At 43.2% G+C, this 17,784-nt stretch overlaps 1 protein-coding gene across 3 annotated transcripts in view; it reads right to left on the bottom strand.

The window, feature by feature from the left end:
* YTHDC1 (YTH N6-methyladenosine RNA binding protein C1) overlaps positions 1–17,784 on the bottom strand; it is a 35,657-nt gene that overhangs the window by 12,331 nt on the left and 5,542 nt on the right. Inside the window, exons 2-7 of one of the 3 annotated variants that reach the window (XM_050944995.1) lie at positions 14,760–14,861; positions 13,833–14,161; positions 13,339–13,693; positions 11,729–11,818; positions 11,210–11,263; positions 10,525–10,619 (exon numbers count right to left, since the gene is read on the bottom strand). In XM_050944995.1, the coding sequence (XP_050800952.1) occupies positions 10,525–10,619; positions 11,210–11,263; positions 11,729–11,818; positions 13,339–13,693; positions 13,833–14,161; positions 14,760–14,861 (1,025 nt within the window). The remainder of the gene's footprint in view (positions 1–10,524; positions 10,620–11,209; positions 11,264–11,728; positions 11,819–13,338; positions 13,694–13,832; positions 14,162–14,759; positions 14,862–17,784) is intronic. The other 2 variants (XM_050944997.1, XM_050944996.1) reach the window with 2 other exon arrangements.

Raw genomic sequence — 17,784 nt, 5'->3', positions numbered from 1 at the left:
CTTTTCCACATTATTGCCAAAGTGTAATGTGCAAATACAAACTGCCCAATCATCCCCTGTGTAAGTGGAAAGACAGCTGAGCTGCCCCTGTGGCAGCATCTCTTTCAGCCTAGAAGGGTGATCTGGAGGGCAGGCAACAGGGTGGCCAGAGAGATGCACCATCCCCACCTCTTTCCACATGTTATTCAGAGTAGACACGTATACAGCCAGAGACTACAGGTCTGTGCCCCTCCTCCAACCCAGCCTATCACATGGGTGTAGTTAAATTCCCATTTTAAAAGGGAAGTGGAAGTCTCAAGGCAGCTGATGGTTTCAGAAGCCATGGCAGTAAAAGACCCTATTACCAAGCATCAGTGATCTAGCCCAGTGCCCTAGTCTACAATGGGGCAAACTCTGCCCCTCAGCGAAATGGTGAAAACCCTGCACACGGAACTCCACACAAGTTTCTCTCTGACAGGAAGCAGTGAGAACTTATTTCCTTTCTGAACAGTCTGCTCCCCGTTCCACCCTTATTAAGTGAGGCTACAATCCACGCTGTATTTTAACCGTTTACTCAGGCCTGGTCTACACCGGGGACGGGGGGAGAATTGATCTAAGTTACGCAAGTTGACGTACTTAGACCTACTCGCTGCAATGTCTTCACTGCCGTGAATCAACTGCTGCCGCTCCCCCATCGACTCTGCCTGCGCCTCTCGCGGCGGTGGAGTACAGGAGTAGACAGGAGAGCGCTCAGGGATCGATTTATCGTGTCTAGACTAGAGCGCCCACTAATTTAGTGGGTAGTGTAGACATACCCTCAGTGAGGGATAAATTTCCTTGCAAGAAAAGCAGACTAAACAGACAGGAAAGGTCAAATTTGGAAGCCTAAAACTAGGCACCTAAATAACGTGGTCTGATTTCACAAATCCTGAGCATGCCCACTTACATTAAACAAACGTCAGATACGAAAGTTTTTAAACTGATGAAGTGTCCACGTATACACACACATGCACTCCTTGACAACTATTGAAACTAACTGCATTGATATGAAATAGCTTCCAAATCGAAAGTCATGATGTACCACACATCTGGCAATGCAGGAACTATGCACTGAATACATTTAGTAACCAAAGAGAGGCTATGTTCCAAATTTTTTAACAAGTTCTGAGAGATTAAGCTCTTTCCAGAAAGGACTTTGTTCTGTGTTTGTTTAGCACCTAGCACAACGCCTGGTCCATCACCGGGGCTCCCAGGAGCCACAACAATGATATTAATATTAAATACCCCATTTTTCCCTAGATGCCCAGACAAGTTTTTTTAAAAGGCTATATTTGAAATACATTTCTTGTAGCATGTCAAATGTTGCTGCAAAAAGAAGTTACTTACCTGGAGCTAGAGATTTTTTGAGATGTGTGTTCCCTATCTGTATTCCACTGGGGGTTATATGCATACACCTCATGCATCTGGAGCTTTTGAAAGTACTGTAGTAGCATCTGCTGGTCTGCACATGTGCTCTTGCTCCACCTCATGGTTTCGACTGAGGCACTAAGGGGCACGGTGGACTGACTGAGCCTTTAGTTCCTTCAACGCAAATCAAACAGATCCGCAGCAGAGGGAAAGAAGGATGGGACCAGACTACAGATAGGGATCACACATCTCAGAAAAACCTCCAGTTACAGGTAAGTAACTTCCTCCTCTTCTTGGAATGGTAGTCCCTATCGCATTCCACAGAGGGTGACTGACAAGCAATACCTAGTCAGGAGGAGGGTGCAAGGAAAAATGACAGAATCGTGGAATGGAGAACAGCCACACTGAACGAGGCATCTGCAGCAGAGTCTTGCACCAGGGTAAAATGAGGGGGGGGAAGGTAAAAGTATGTACTCAACTCCATGTGGCTGCCCTATATATATCCATGAGTGGCATGTTGTGAAGCATGGCCATAGTTGATGCCTGTGCTCTCATGGAGTGGGCTCATACCTCAAGGGGTGGAGACAGCCCCGATAATTGATAAGAGCATGAAACCCACTTAGAAATCCTCCGAGTGGAGATGGCCTGCCCCTTAATCCCTTCTGTTATAGTGACTCCCGGGGGACTTCCTGAACGGCTTAGGCCTCTGCAGGTAAAAGACCAGAGTCCTACAGACATCAAGGGAGTGAAGATATGTGGCTTCGGAAAGAAGGCCATATATGTATGGGTTGGTTGAGGTGAAAGCGGGAAACCACTTTGGCAGAAAGTTGGGATACAAGCACTGGGAAGCTTTGTCCTTATGGAACATGGTGAAGAGAGCAGGGAGGTCCGCCATCATGGCCTCCATTTCGCCTATCTTTCTTGCAGAGGTAACAGCTGCCAGGAAAAAAAATCTTCACAGAGAGAAGAAAAAGGAAACAGGACGCCGGAGGTTCGAAGGGCGATTTCATCAATGCTGTGAGGACAAGGCTGAGGTTCAGGGTAGGGCTGCTGATTAATAGCAGTTAACGCAAAAAAAAATCAATCATGATTAATCTCACTGTTAAACAGAATATAAATAGAATTTAAATATTTTTGATGTTTTTCTATATTTTCAAATATATTGATTTAAATTGCAACACAGACTACCAAGTGTCCGGTGCTCACTTTATATTATTTTTTATTACAAATATTTGCACTGTAAAAATTATAAAAGAAATAATATTTTTCAAATTTACCTCATAACAAGTATAGTAGTGCAATCTCTATCATGAAAGTGCAACTTAAAAATTTAGTTTGTTACAGAACTGCATTAAAAAAATAAAACAATGTGAAATTTAGAGCCTAAAAAGTCTACTCAGTCCTACTTCGTGTTCATCCAACTGCGAAGAGAAACAAGTTTGTTTACATTTATGGGAGATAATGCTGCCTACTTCTTAATTACAGCGTCACCTAAAAGTACGAACAAGCATTCACATGGCACTGTTGTAGATGGCATAGTAAGGTTTACGTCCCAGATGCGCTAAAGATTCATATGCCTCTTCATGATTTGGCCATTGTTCCAGAGGACATGCTTCCATGCTGATGATGCTTGTTTAAAAAAAATAAATGCATTAATTAAATTCTTGACTGAACTCCTTGGGGGATAATTGTATGTCTCCTGTTGTGTTTTATTCATTCTGCCATATATTTCATGTTATAGCAGTTACGGATGATGACTCAGTACATGTTCATTTTAAGAACACTTTCATTGCAAATTTGACAAAATGCAGATACCAACGTGAAATTTCTAAAGATAGCTACAGCACTCAACCCAAGGTTTAAGAATCTGAAATGCCTTCCAAAATCTGAGAGGGATGAGATGTGGAGCATGATTTCAGAAGTCTTAAAAGAGCAACACTTCTAAGCGGGAACTACAGAACCCATATCACCAAAAACAGAAAGTCAACCTTCTGCTGGTCTACATCTGACTCAGATGATGAAAACGAACATGAGTTGGTCCACTCTACTTTGGATTGTAATCAAGCAGAACTCATCATCGGCATGGACGCATGTCCTCTGGAATGGTGGCTGAAGCATCAAGGGTCATAGGAATCTTTTGCACATCTGGCACGTAGATATCTTGCGACGCCGGCTACAACAATGCCATGCAAATGCCTGTTCTCACTTTCATGTGACGTTGTAAACAAGAAGCAGGCAGCATTATCTCCTGCAAATGTAAACAAACTTGACTGGTTGAACAAGAAGTATGTCTGATTGGACTTGTAGGCTCTAAAGTTTTATATTGTTTTGTTTTTGAATGCAGGTTTTGTTTGTACATAATTCTACGCTTGTAAGTTCAACTTTCATGATAAAGAAATTGCACTACAGTACATGTATTAGGTGAATTGAAAAATACAAATATTTACACTGTAAAAAACAAAGTAATAAATAAGATGAGCACTGTCTATTTTGCATTTTGTTGTAATTGAAACCAACATATTTGAAAAAGTAGAAAACATCCAAAATATTTAAATAAATGGTATTTTATTATTGTTTAATCACACGATAAATCACGATTAATTTTTTTTAATCGCTTGACAGCCTTAGTTCTGGGGAATGATGGGATTAATGGGAGGATATGAGGCCCTTCCAGAACCTTGCAATTAATATGTGAGTGAAAACCAAGTGCCCCTCCACAGGAATGTGGAAAGCACTAAATGGCTGCTACGTGTATCTTGATCTTGATAAGAGTTGAGTTCCGACACTTTCAGGGACAGGAGATATTTCAAGAGAAGAGGAATGCCCATTGCCTCAGGAGCAAGCCCTTTCTGCAGGGCCTAGGAGGCAAAATGTTTCCTCTTGGATTGGTAGGATCGACAAGTGGATTCTTTCCTACTACTTGCAAGGATGCCCTTGTACAGCCAGTGAGCACTCCTGTTCTCGTCAAGATGCCCATCCAAAAACCAGGGTGTCAAGTGAAGTACCTGTGGATCAGGATATCTGATCCTGCTGTTGTGTGGCGAGAGCAGCTCTGGGAATGTTGGTAACAGAAATGAAGTAGGGTTTGACAGGTGGAGAATAAGCAGAAATCACAACTAGAGAGGCCAGGACAGGGTGATCAGGATGAGTCACACTCTCCCCTGTGGAATCTTGCGGAGGACCCAGGGCAGGAGACATAGATTAGAGAAGGCATAACTGAACTGGTCTGACCAGCAGATGACTAGGGTGTAACCTTGGAAACAAGTTCCGAACCTGTCCCGGAACAGTACTATCCACATTCGGTGCTGGCACGGGAGGCAAAGAGATCCTTGGTCAGAGTCACCCAACAGCCAAAAATGCCTGTTACCACAGAATTGTTTAGCTCCCATTTGTGGTCAGCCATGAAATTCCTGCTGAGAACATCCACAATCACATTCTGAGTCCCCAGGAGATAAACCACTGACAACAGGATACTGTGTGCGATGCCTCCACACACAGCGCTGGTGTCCTTGTACTCCCTTGATTGTTTATAGAAGTAAATGGTGGTGGTGAAGTCTAACATAATGAGAACGTGACGGGAGTGGATGTATGGGAGAAATACACGACATGCTCTCCTTACTGCCCCAAGTTCTAGGATGGTGATGTGCATCCAGGATTCCCAAGCACTCCAAGTCCCTTGAATCATGTGTTCGCCCATGTGGGTGCACCATCCACCGACTGATGAGTCTGTAATGAGCATCATGGTTAGAAAGTACAGAAGGAAAGGCATCCAGGTGCAAACCTGAGCTGGCTCTGTCTACTACCAAAGGGAGAAAGAAATCTTGGGAAAGAACAGTCAGTAGGGTGTCCATGGAATGGAGCACTATGGAACAGGCTCTCTGGTGCCACAGCTGTAGACAGAAGAAGCAAAAAAGCATGAAGGTGGTGGCGTATGTGTATGCCACTACATGGCCAAGAAGGGAAAGGCAAGTTCTGGTCAGAAGAGAGGGACTGGAAGTCACTCTAGTAATCCGTTGTAGCAGGGTCAGGAACCTGTCGTCTGGTAGGCGGGTACATGCAGAGACTGTCTTGATGCGTGCCCCAATTAATTTCAGGAACGGCGTGGGGTTCACTGTTGATTTTTATATGTTTACACTCACGCCCAGGGAGGAGGAGGAGCAGCAGCAGCAGGGAAGTCAATACTCGAGCCTCCCATCTGGACTGCACTACGACCAGAGAGTCATTGAGATGAGGACCCCTTGACACCAGAGATGGGCTGCCACTACAGAGAAAGCTGCTGACAACAGGATACTGTGTGTGATGCACAATCTCCAGAGGCGAACTGCTTCCACACACAGTGCTGGTGACCTTGTGCCCCCTTGCTTGTTTATGTAGTAAACAGTGGCAACGGTGTATGACATGACAAGAACATGACAAGAAGAGCTGAAGGACAGTGGTGAGCCTGAATGGTAGAACTCTGTACTGGAAGTGCCAACGGCCCATTGTAAATCTCAAGAACCATCTGTGGGTTGGGTGGATACCTATGTGGAAGTAAGCATCTTGCTGTATACCATATGCCTCTTTCAAGAGGAATATGATGGCTGCAAGAATGAGCACAGAAAACTTTGGCTTGCATATGAAGTGGTTAAGACCACGGAGATCTAGGATTTGTCTCCTTCCCCCCTTTTTTTTGGGTACCAGGAAATAGGTGGAGTAGAACCCTGCACCTTGAAAGCTCATACAAAGAGGCTCTATTGCCCCTCTCTGCAGTCCACCTCTAAGGCGCGGATACTATTGAGAGTCTCGTCTAAGAGGTGAGATTGGGACGGGGGATGTGGATGAGGTAGCACTGTGAACTTGATCGTACAGTTATGTTGATCATCATACAGGATTCACTTGTCCATTGTTATTGCACTTCAGGCTGGTAGAAAGATGCTAGACAGCCCCGAAAGGAGTGGGTTGTATGAACTGTGGGGTGCAAGATGGCTCTCTAACAGCACAAAAAATTATTGCTTACACCAAGATTGAGTGTGTGATGTCAAAGCCTGAGCTGATGGACTATGCGGACAGACCCACTGGATCTTTTGACACTTATGCGGAGTTTCAAAGGGTTGCTGATGGAAGAACTGAAGAGCTCGGTGCTATTGTGCACGAGGTGGATGATAGAATTTGCATGTGGGTGTATAAATACCCAGTGATCAGAGTGTGGATCTGGGGTAGGGGTTCTCAAACTGGGGGTCGTGACCCCTTAGGGGGTCAGTTATATGGGGGAGTCACAAGCTGTCAGCCTGCACCCCAAACCCCGCTTTGCATCCAGCATTTATAATGGTGTTAAATATATTTTAAAAAGTGTTTTTAATTTGGGGGGGGGGGTCACACTCAGAGGCTTACTATGTGAAAGGGGTCACCAGTACAAAAGTTTGAGAACCACTGAGCTAGAGTCTTTGAGGGATTGCAGGGAATCAGTCTTCTAGCCGAAGAGGTGAGATTCATCAAAAGGGAGATCCTCAATTATGTTCTGCACCTCCCCTGGGAAACAACATGAATACAGCCAGGATTCCCTCTCCACAATGATGCCTGTAGCCACAGTGCATGAAGATGGGTCCATTGAATCCACCATGGCCTGAAGCATTGTCCGCGTGACCAGTTTGCCTTCTTTTAAAATTGCCTGGAACCAGGCATGAACCTGCTAGGGAAGCTTGATCATAATTCAAAAAAAGCCATATTTTGTCAGTAATGCCAAGCAATTAGAGATACGAAACTGAAGGCTGGCTGAAGAAAAGACCTTATGATCTAGGCGGTCCAAAATCTCTCTTACCCTCCTTGTCTGTTGTAGTGGAACATGGGTGTTGCTGCCTGGCCTGTTGAGTAGCTGCCTGAATAACCAGGGAATTGGAGGTTAGTGGGCTGAGAAAGCAGAAACTTAGACCCTTTGTTGGTACACGGTATCTTTTTATGTTTCTTTTGGGGTGGGTGTGCAAGTGGCCAGGGTATGCCAGTATGGGCCGGTTGGAAAATGGCATACCGCTCTGGATGGTACCAATACATGCAGATCATCATGTAACTAGTGTTGGCTGTCCTGTACCTCCTCCAGTGGAATGTGGAGGGCAGCAGCCACCCTATGTAACAGTTCCTGGAACTGGCAACAGTCGTTCAGAGGGGGAGGAAGGAGTCCACAACACTGCCATATCTGGAGATGAGGGGAACTACTCTGGATCTGACAGAGTCGGACTAACCAGTGCATTTTCCAACTCCAGGCGCAAACATCTACTCGATGAAGGACAGAGTGGCGAGATAGGGGAACTCCTCTTGGGCAGATCAGGAAGGTTCCATGGGCATATATTGGAGCCAAGACCCCCAGTATGGCCAACCAGGAGGATACTGCGGTTGCTACAGGGGTCCCCACAGAGTGGGGTACCAGTGGCTCCTGTGCTGAGGAAAGGGAGGATATTACCACTGAGCTCATGGAGCTTTTGGGTACTCATGCCAACGGAATGGAAGAGGCAGATCATGTGTTCCAAGTCCTCAGACACTGAGAAGTCAGATCCTTGTTCGAATGGTGCTGCCATCAGAACGAGTGGAACCAGGTGAGTTGAGGGATGGGCTCAGAAACACGACCCAAAAGGTGGCAAGTCCAATGCAGAGGAACCGGGTCTCTTATGGGGCAAATGTACCGGGAGACACAGCAATGTAACCTCATCCAGGACAAACAGTTCATGAGGTCCAGGAGCTGACTCGAGCCTCCCCAGTGTCAGTGACGTGCATTCCACAGATGGAACCAGGGATGGAATGGAGGACTGCCTCAGAACCAACAATTCCTGTGAGTTTGGAGATACTGATCCAGAAAGAGTATGTGGCTCTGTAACCGGGACTGGCAGATCCAGTGTTCTATGCAACTTCTTGTCATGTTTGTGAGCCTTGGAATGCTCCACTTCTCCACGTCTGGAACTCATGGAGAATGCAACATCCTTTTTGGGAGTTGAGGCAGAATTACTGTGATGCTTACGCACATGCTTCCTTGCCTCACGGCTTGGCCCCCTGCACAGGATCTGTAGTGCTCATACCAGCAGAGCCGCACTGGAGCTCAACGGTAGAAGACATGTTCCTCAACTGCTCAGGCTGATGTACCAGGGTGGTGGGAGTCTTTTCCCCAGCCTGGATCTGAGTGCGGCCTCATGGCACCCTCTTGAGGTGCTTCTTGAGGCGGAGAGTCTGGCCTTCCCAGGTACGGGCTGGGAGCAGAGTCAGATACTGCACCTCAGTGCGATGTGCAGATCTTGAACCCTGGTGTCTTTGGCCTAATCCAATACCCAGGCCTACGTGCCGGGGGAGTTGGGGAGGCAGTTAGCTGGTAAAAAGGCATCCCAAAGTCCTTAGAATCCTAAAAACTACTTCTAACACTAAATCTGCCACAGCAATAGAATCAAAGAATATCAGGGTTGAAAGGGACCTCAGGAGATCATCTAGTCCAACCCCCTGCTCAAAGCAGGGCCAATCCCCAGACAGATTTTTGCCCCAGATCTCTAAAGGGCCCCCTCAAGGACTGTACTCACAACCCTGGGTTTAGCAGGTCACTGCTCAAACCACTGAGCTATCCCTCCCCCTAACTATATGCAAGAGTAAAATAAGCAGCAAAGAGTCCTGTGGCACCTTATAGACTAACAGACGTTTTGGAGCATGAGCTTTCGTGGGTGAATACCCACTTCCTCAGATGCATGTAATGGAAATATCCAGGGGCAGTTGTATATATGTGTGCTAGCAAGCAAGCTAGAGATAACGAGGTCAGTTCAATCAGGGAGGATGAGGCCCTGTTCTAGCAGTTGAGGTGTGAAAACCAAGAGAGGAGAAACTGGTTCTGTAATTGGCAAGCCATTGAACAAAGACTGTGAATGGCTTGCCAATTACAGAACCAGTTTCTCCTCTCTTGGTTTTCACACCTCAACTGCTAGAACAGGGCCTCATCCTCCCTGATTGAACTGACCTCGTTATCTCTAGCTTGCTTGCTAGCACACATATATACAACTGCCCCTGGATATTTCCATTACATGCATCTGAGGAAGTGGGTATTCACCCACGAAAGCTCATGCTCCAAAACGTCTGTTAGTCTATAAGGTGCCACAGGACTCTTTGCTGCTTTTACAGATCCAGACTAACACGGCTACCCTCTGATAAGAGTAAAATAGTCTTTTTTCTGTATTTAGGAAAATGCATCACAGGAGACAGAAGAGGCTCCAGCTCAGACCATGCAGCGGTGAGAAGGAACTAAGGGTGCAGTTGTTATGCCCAGCCCTTTTATTGCCATGGCTGACACCACGAGGCAGAGGCAAGGGCGCATGTGGACCAGCAGACACTACTACTTTCAAAAGCTTCAGCTCAGAGTGCTCGGTGTATGCATATAACCCCCAGTGCAATACAGATAGGGACCATCATTTGAAGAAGAACTTATATTTTCCTGATTGACTTCCTACATGACCATACTCCAAAACACAGAATCATAGGACTGGAAGGGACCTCAAGAGGTCATCTAGTTCAGTACCCTGCACTCAACACAGGACTAAGTATTATCTAGACCTCTGAATACACAAACATTAAACTGATTCTGTAATACAATAACCTAAATTTTTCTTTTGCCAAAATTTAATATTAAGAGAATCTTGTCACAGGAGTAACAGACATCAACTCAGGCACTCAGTTTTTCGTTTGTTTTAATTGGAATTACATACAGATCAAACTCTCACCATGTACTGAAAGAGGTATAGTTAGAGGCCAGAATCTGGCTGAAGCTTCCCAGCTGAGATGCCCCTGGGAAGGGAAGAGAATAACTCAGGTGGCATAAAGTTGGCTGGGCCTGCTGCCATGTCATCCATCACCAACCGCCCTCTTGATATAGGAGGCATCTCAGTGGTACATAAAAACTACACTCTAATTCTCATCTGGCATACAGTCGTTAGTAATTACAGCATGCTGGCGTAAGTTTAGAGCAGTCAACGAGCTGCTCTAATTTGTGCTGGAGCCAGAGCAGCTACAATTTAAGAATTAGGAAGCTAAAAACAGGTTTGCAATTTTGGCACAGGAGATAATATGGACTTGAGTGTCAGTCCCTTTCTGTACTAAGTTTCGTGATAAAAAAATCAGTTTAAGGAAAAAAGTTTGACGTACCTTAGCTTTGGCAAGAGAGACATTTTCATGGTTGTTACTCTTGATGAGAAAAAATCTTGCATCTTGGAGAATATATTTAAGTTTACTGGTTTGGTCTGAAAAACAAATTTTAAATAAGCTCAAGTTTAAACTTTTAAAAATTATTTCCACTAGGTAGTGGGTGTTTATTTTGAGGCCCTCCCAACCCCTATCTAAATCAAGAGTTAAAACCTTCCACCCCCAGCTGCAACCTTGAAATCTATGCCAAAGAGCACACAATGCCAAGCTTTTATGTAAAAAAATAAAATAAAAATTAAAACTTAAGTAACTTCAGATAAAAATCAAACATAGCCTAGTGATGTTCCGATATACTTGTATCCCAGCTTACAGTGCCAGGATAGGTAATGTGAAACATTTGCATCAGGCATTGCTGAATAGAGTATTGTTAAATACATTCCCCTTTTCAAGTAAAAGCATCTCATTGCTTCTTTGCTGCTCCTGCAGCAAGCAAATAATTGACATGTTTTTTGCACCTCTAATGACATGCAAAAATAAATCAGGATGGAGATGCATCACTGTTTACACTCACAAATCAAGTATTCAGATTGTTATATCGGAACATTACCACTTCGACATAACATAATGAATAGACAGAGACAATGGCTTGTGATGGGGCATGCATTAAAAATTCAAATTTAAATGATACCTTTTTGGACAGCACGAACGGAAGATGATAATTTCTCATGCTTCTTTTCTGAACCTGTGTTTAGCCAAAGTACATTTGTTCAGATTGAGCCTTGATAGAAATAAGATACAATTTCTACAGCCTTGTCACATACAATTTTCATTCATGACAAATTATTCCTCCTGGCGCGCACCCACACACACAAAAATACTGCTCAATGTGCACGAGTGTTTTGGTTTTAGTTTTTTGGGTTGTTTTGGTTGTTTTTTGTTTGAACAGTTTCCTACTCAGAAAACTAGTCACTGAATCATCATCTTCCAAGTTTTTTAATAAAGTGAAAATTCCACTTAAGCAACAGAATAGCATTAAAAGTAACAAGAAAGTCTACTTCCCCAAAATTATCCACACAGAACATGCCGAAAGTCAATACAAAATTAACAATTAAAATATTAAGCTGCATACCCCACAAATTTCTACAGCGTTCACATTTCAAGATTTGATACAAGTCAGCACGACAGGCAGTAAAAGGAAAACAAATACCTGCATATGATTCTGATGCAGAACTTCCACTTCTATCAAAAACAATTGGAGAGATACCTCTAGCTCTCTTCCTTTCCTTCTTTTTCTCATCTAAAAATCCCAAAACAAAGATAAGCAGTACTGTAAATATCACACATGGAAGGCAAGAACGGATGAAAGTACTGGCAACAGACAAGTGTGATTTGTGATAACTACAAGGGTATATGGTTCTAATAAGATTTAGGTTTCTGTCTTAAGGCCCTCCCCAAATATCATGTACAATAATTTACCCTAATTTTCAAACTTATAGTTCATGAGGGAAAGTTAAACAGCAAGAAATCTGCAAGTTCCATACCAAGTTTAAGATACAGAAGGTGATTCACTAGGTTTGGGGTGGCTTTAGTTCTTCCCTCCAATGCTTTAGAAATTTGCAGTGACACCAAAATAAGAGAACTGTGTTGTGACCAGTGACACTGTTCCTGAATGCTACTCTCTGTATCTGAAAGCTCAGAAAAGTGACAGAAGTAATAATAAATAAAAAAAGCCCACTGGGGAACATTGCCAATAGGTCTCTTTTCCCCTAAAAGTTAAATTATACCTCAAACTTTTTTCCTGGGGAAAAAAATTACTACACCTTTTAAATTTTTTTAGGCTGTTTTCACTGTCTAACTCCAAATACCAAGGCTGGCCCACCTGTGCCTAAACTACTCAGGAGGACCAGGTATGAAGCTCTCAATACAAGGAAGCTACATGACAGGAACTTTTTTTTAAACAAGATTGTAAGCATGCTTCTCATCAAAATCAAACAACAATAAAGAAATGCCATCAAGTGATCTCTCCATTCAGCAAAATTATACTATATGATCTTTTTCAAGATTTCATTCAACCTTCCAAGTTAGTCTATACCAAAAGAACCAAGTAGTCAATAAATTTAGCAGCACCCCATAAAAAAGGCTTCATTTATTCTTAAATTCTGAGAGGAATTTAATATTCCTGAAAATTAAACACTAGCAGAGAAAGCGAGAACCAGGCATGGTGCAGGCAGTTGCCATGCAATTTTCTTAAGTCCCTATTTCCCCAGTTACTTTGATCCTGGACTCCTCATCATTCCAAGTTGTGTGGTGTTCTCTCAAATGAATGAGAACACTAACTGCATTTTTACCAAGGCCCAGCCATGTTCTCTCTCACACCTTTGGAGAAATTGCTAAGGCAAAAGCCTCACTATTCCACCCAGCCACACATCTAGATTTATATTGAACTTCTTGCCATCAACTTTAAAACATAAATCATAAGCAAATCTATATAAGAAGTATCAAGTAGTACTGACTGTAGAAGCTTTAAGTGTTAAGCCAGCAAAGCCAAATCCAGTTCATCTACAGCAATTTGAGCCTAGTATAGTAGAAAGTCATTATTTCCAGGCAAGCCTTAGTACTAATGTTCCATTATATTGTCTTCTGTAAAAATTCACTTAAAACAACAACAAAAAAAAAAAAAGAAAAAAATCACCTGATGACCAAAGTCAAAGCTAATCCTCACTAGCACAAGTCAAAAAGAAGTCAATCTTGAAATATCAGTAGATTTACAAGTAAGAAAAAATCAGATATCAAGTAGTATAAGAAGAAGCAATCTACCTGAAGCATCCGAGCCGGAACCAGATCTGACTGACCCATCTGTGAAGGATGCGGATTCAGAATCAGAATCACTGGCTTCACTTCGTGTGTCATAGTCATTTCCTTCCTTTTGATCTCTCTCATCTTGTTCGTATTCTTCTTCCTCCTCCTCCCCTTCTTCTTCTACCTCTTCATCCTCCTCCCCTTCATCATCTTCCTCTTCTTCCATTCCTTCCTCCTCATTTTCTGTGTTCCCTTGCTCAGAGGAACCGCTGCTGCCAGTCTCATGTTCTGAGCCATATTCCTCAGAGTTCACCTCCTCTTTAGAAGAATGGCTGGACCTGCTCAGTCTTCTATCTACGTCGTGCCTAATTCTCTGATGTTCAAAGAGAAAATCAATCAGCAGTCATAGAACACATTGTCTGGATGCACAAAGTGCCTTAAGAAAATGTGCCTTATAAAAGCCTCAAACAATTGTTTTAATTGTTAAAAGTTAATGCAATAACGTTTACTACCTCAGAACCATCTGGTGTGGAAGACTTTGCCCTTCTGTCAACATCTCTTTTCCTCATGCAAGTCTTTTCAAGTTGTCCTTTATATGGTTCCCTTGAACTGCTGCTTGACATACGGGTCTTTCGATCATCTGGGCGCTTGTTTCTATCAGACCTCTGATATTCCTCATTCTTGTACTCCGACAGTGGCTTTCCTTTTGTACTCACCATTCTTTTATTATTGCTAACTGATGAGCTAGGCGGCTTTGGAATCATTTGCCTTGATGAATGCATAGAAGGCTTCTGTCTTTTGCTTTCAGCACTTTCCATCCTGTCACTTTTTCTTTTTGACCCTTAAATAAAGACCAGTAGAGAGCAAGTTCAAAGTTATTTTACACATCAGATCAGAAGACTTTTTTACATTTGATAATATTTCTCCTTAAAATCACCTTTACTGACTTGAAGTTTCAGTTCCAAAGCACTCTTAAAAATAATTAACCTTTCAAGATTATAGCATTTTACAAATATTAAGTCCTTAACTTCCCAGTCACATTAATGTTTTCCATACTGAGAGACAGAGATACTGATGCTGAAAGGCTAAGTGACAAGAGCAAGACCAAACAAAGTTACTAGCACAGCTGGGACTGGAAAAGAGGACTTCCTTGTTCCTACTCCTGTATTCAGTTTACTAGAGAAAAAAAATAATTTGTAAGATCAGCTATACCTGCAGAAAACCCAGATTCACTGTGATCTTCAGCTAAAGAGAAGCCTTACTATATTATGTTTGTCCATAAGGTCAGAGATTACATTATAATGCAGTTGCACAAAAAATGTTTGGGATTCCATGACCCGGGTTATGAACATTGTGACCTTGCAGACTTTAATCACCCTGCCCTGTAAAATTTTGCTGTCTACTTTTTAGCAAGATATCTGAGTAGTAAAGCCACATACCCTTTTTCTCATTTTTATCTTGCTCACTATCAGGATTATACAGCTCATCATCTTGGTCTGGAGCATCAGTCAAAATGTCATCCAGAACATTCAGTTCACCATCTGAAAATAATATACATAAATTACAAATATTATCAACAATAATCCATTTTGAAGAAATTCTCTGAAAGTGTTTGTAACCAGTATTAGTTTTCATAATGTCATTAAATTTACAAATGCATTAACACATCAATGAAACTTTACAGGTTTTCAATTTCCTCCTTAAATTTAGCTTCAAGTGTCAACCAAATTCAACCTGAGAGTGCTGCAAGGTGACAGCATCAACTGTGTGAGGGTCAAAGTCCAGCTCACTTCTGTGATATGGTCTCTGCCAAAGAGAGGGATTATGGAACTTCCAAGTCCCAACGTCATGGGAACTGCATGCTGCCATCAAAGCAGCGAATAACAAAAATTCCAGACCAAAGAAAGCAGCAAAGTGAGATCAGGGAGATGACAGAACTTAATGACTCTGTCCAGGAGACAGGGGAAAGGCAGGAGAGCTTATCTTGTCAAAGGAAAAGTGCTTAAGGGAAACACATGCAAAAGAAGCCTGGCAAGGAGCCAACGGCCTGTTTGAGAGCCCTACATGAAGAGAAGTAAAACCCTGCAAGAGAAAGAAGTGTCTATTCAGACTCTGATGGTGCTCTGGTCACAATTTTGAACTCCATTAGCCAGCGGTCACAGACACCAGACGCTTCTCTACCAGGAATACAGCCTTTTGCTCTGAAAGTTCTACAGGAACTAAGCAAGAAGGGAGGCTGTCTGAACAGAGTGAGACTAACAAAGTATCAAGGGGTCACCTGGAGCTGGGGTCAAGTTCCTAGCATGCAACTTTCTCTATCCCATAATTCACACTTATTTTAAAGAGAGATCCCACAAACCCACACGGCACTGTCCACCCCCTAACTGAAGGATGAAGTCTGCACAGCTGGGTATAGTCTCACGAATGTTGCAAATACAGGATACATTATCCTCCAGTATTATCAGAAATGCAGGAAGAACCACAACAATGGGGAACACAATGATTTTTTCGAGGACGGACTGCTGATGGACATAGTGAAAAACAATTCAAGGCTGTTGGTGGCATTCGTGAAGCAGCTGCAGACGGCGGAGCACCAATTCTGGGCCCAAGAAATGAGCACTGATTGGTGGGATCACATCACAATGAAGGTTTGGGATGACTAGATGTAGCTGCAGAACTCTAGGATGCAAAAGGCCACATTCCTGGATCTGTGTGCAGAGCTCACCTCTCCAGTGGATGAACAACGAATGAGACAGTTCAGAAGCGAGTGATGATTGCATTATGAAAGCTTGCAATGCCTGATTGCTACTAGTGAGTGGGAAATCACTACAGAGTTGGAAAATCCTCAGTGGGGGCGGTTTTCATGCAAGTGTGTAGGGTCATTAATCATGTCCTGCTATGCAGGTCTGTGACTCTCCGCAATGTGCAGGACGTCACGGTTGAATTTGCAGCAATGGTGCTGTTGAACTGTGGTGGGACAAACAAACGGCATGCCTACCCCTATTTTGGCACCACCACTTTGCCACAGAGTACACATCAACAGAAAGGGTGCAAGTCTTGGTGGATCACCTGGGATGTTTCACTGATATCAGTGTGGGCTAGTCAGGGAAAGTGCATTGTGCTTGCAACTTTAAGAACACAGGATTGTTCAGAAAGTTGCAAGCAGGGACATTCTTTCCTGACTGGTGGATTACCACTGGTGATGTTGAAATACCAGCCGTAATCCTGGGGGACCCAGCATATCACATGCTTCTCTGGCTCCTGAAGCCATATACCAGCCACCTTGACAATACCAAAGAAAGATTCAACTACCAGCTCAGCAGGTGCGGAATGACAGTTGTACTTTCGAAGGCATGTTGGTGTTATTTACTCACTGCGATCCAATCTTGTGAGAGAAGTACCCCAACAGTGATAGCTGCCTGTTTTGTCCTGCATAATATGTGTGAGACAAAGAGGGAAAAGCTGCTGCCAGGGTAGAGACAGGAGCAGCTGTCTGGTGAGTCTGAACTGCCAGACACAATGACTATTAGAGGAGCTCAATGAGGAGCTATGAAGTTGAGGGAGGCTTTGAAAGAGCACTTTAACAGTCTGCCATAGTAGTGTGATGTGACACAGAGTGTGCTCTACATAGCCCTGAAATTCTGGGGCCTGCTAAGAATTGTGCAGTGCTTGGTGTACACTTACACCCCTTCCCATCCAATTAATTATTCTGTTCTCCTACCTTTATACACTATTACACTTTCACTGAGACTATGAATTATGTGGTGCTTACTGTACATTTACACATGACTAGGGTGTTTTCTTGGACCAAAGAGATCTGTGGTGCTGTACACTTACAAGTATTGAGTGCTCTGAGTACTGCTATACATTCTGCAGAACATGAATGAATAAAGATGAGTATCTTCAAAAACAGAAATTAACTGACTAAAAAAAAGCAGCAAAAAAAGTGCTAAAAAGGATAATACAATACAAACTTTATATTTAGAATGGCAGCAAACAATTTTGTCCATTTCAGTGCAGAAATGCAGTCAATTTTAGTGAGACATACACCAACTAGTGCCTTGAATGCAATAGTAAGTGACGGAGACATCCCTGATGCCTGTCCTGCATCCGAAAGTATCTGGAAATACCATGCCTCTTTCCCTCGATAGTACAAAGCTTTATGGAGGTCTTTGCCAGAAAGGACTAGATTTGCTGTACTCACTCATCATCAAGAAGATACTGAGTGCATTCTTGAAGGAAATGGTCTGGGGAAAGACCACAGAGTCCTACCAAATAATGCTGAGGTCTCCTGTGTTTGAGGCAATCAGAAGCCAAGCAGAATCAGAAGGGCTCTACTCTACAAAACTAGCCTGTTTCAGAAGATTCAGAACTGCACAATAATCAGAGGTTCTCCTGCTTAGGGTTCAGGGGCTTGCAACTCTTCCATTTCTGAGGAAAAAGAAGCCACACATTCTGATTCTG

This window comes from Gopherus flavomarginatus, chromosome 3, assembly GCF_025201925.1.
Source record: "Gopherus flavomarginatus isolate rGopFla2 chromosome 3, rGopFla2.mat.asm, whole genome shotgun sequence".
Taxonomy (NCBI): domain Eukaryota; kingdom Metazoa; phylum Chordata; order Testudines; family Testudinidae; genus Gopherus; species Gopherus flavomarginatus.
The sequence above is the reverse complement of the archived record's forward strand: the minus strand, read 5'-3'. Positions and strand labels throughout refer to the sequence as shown.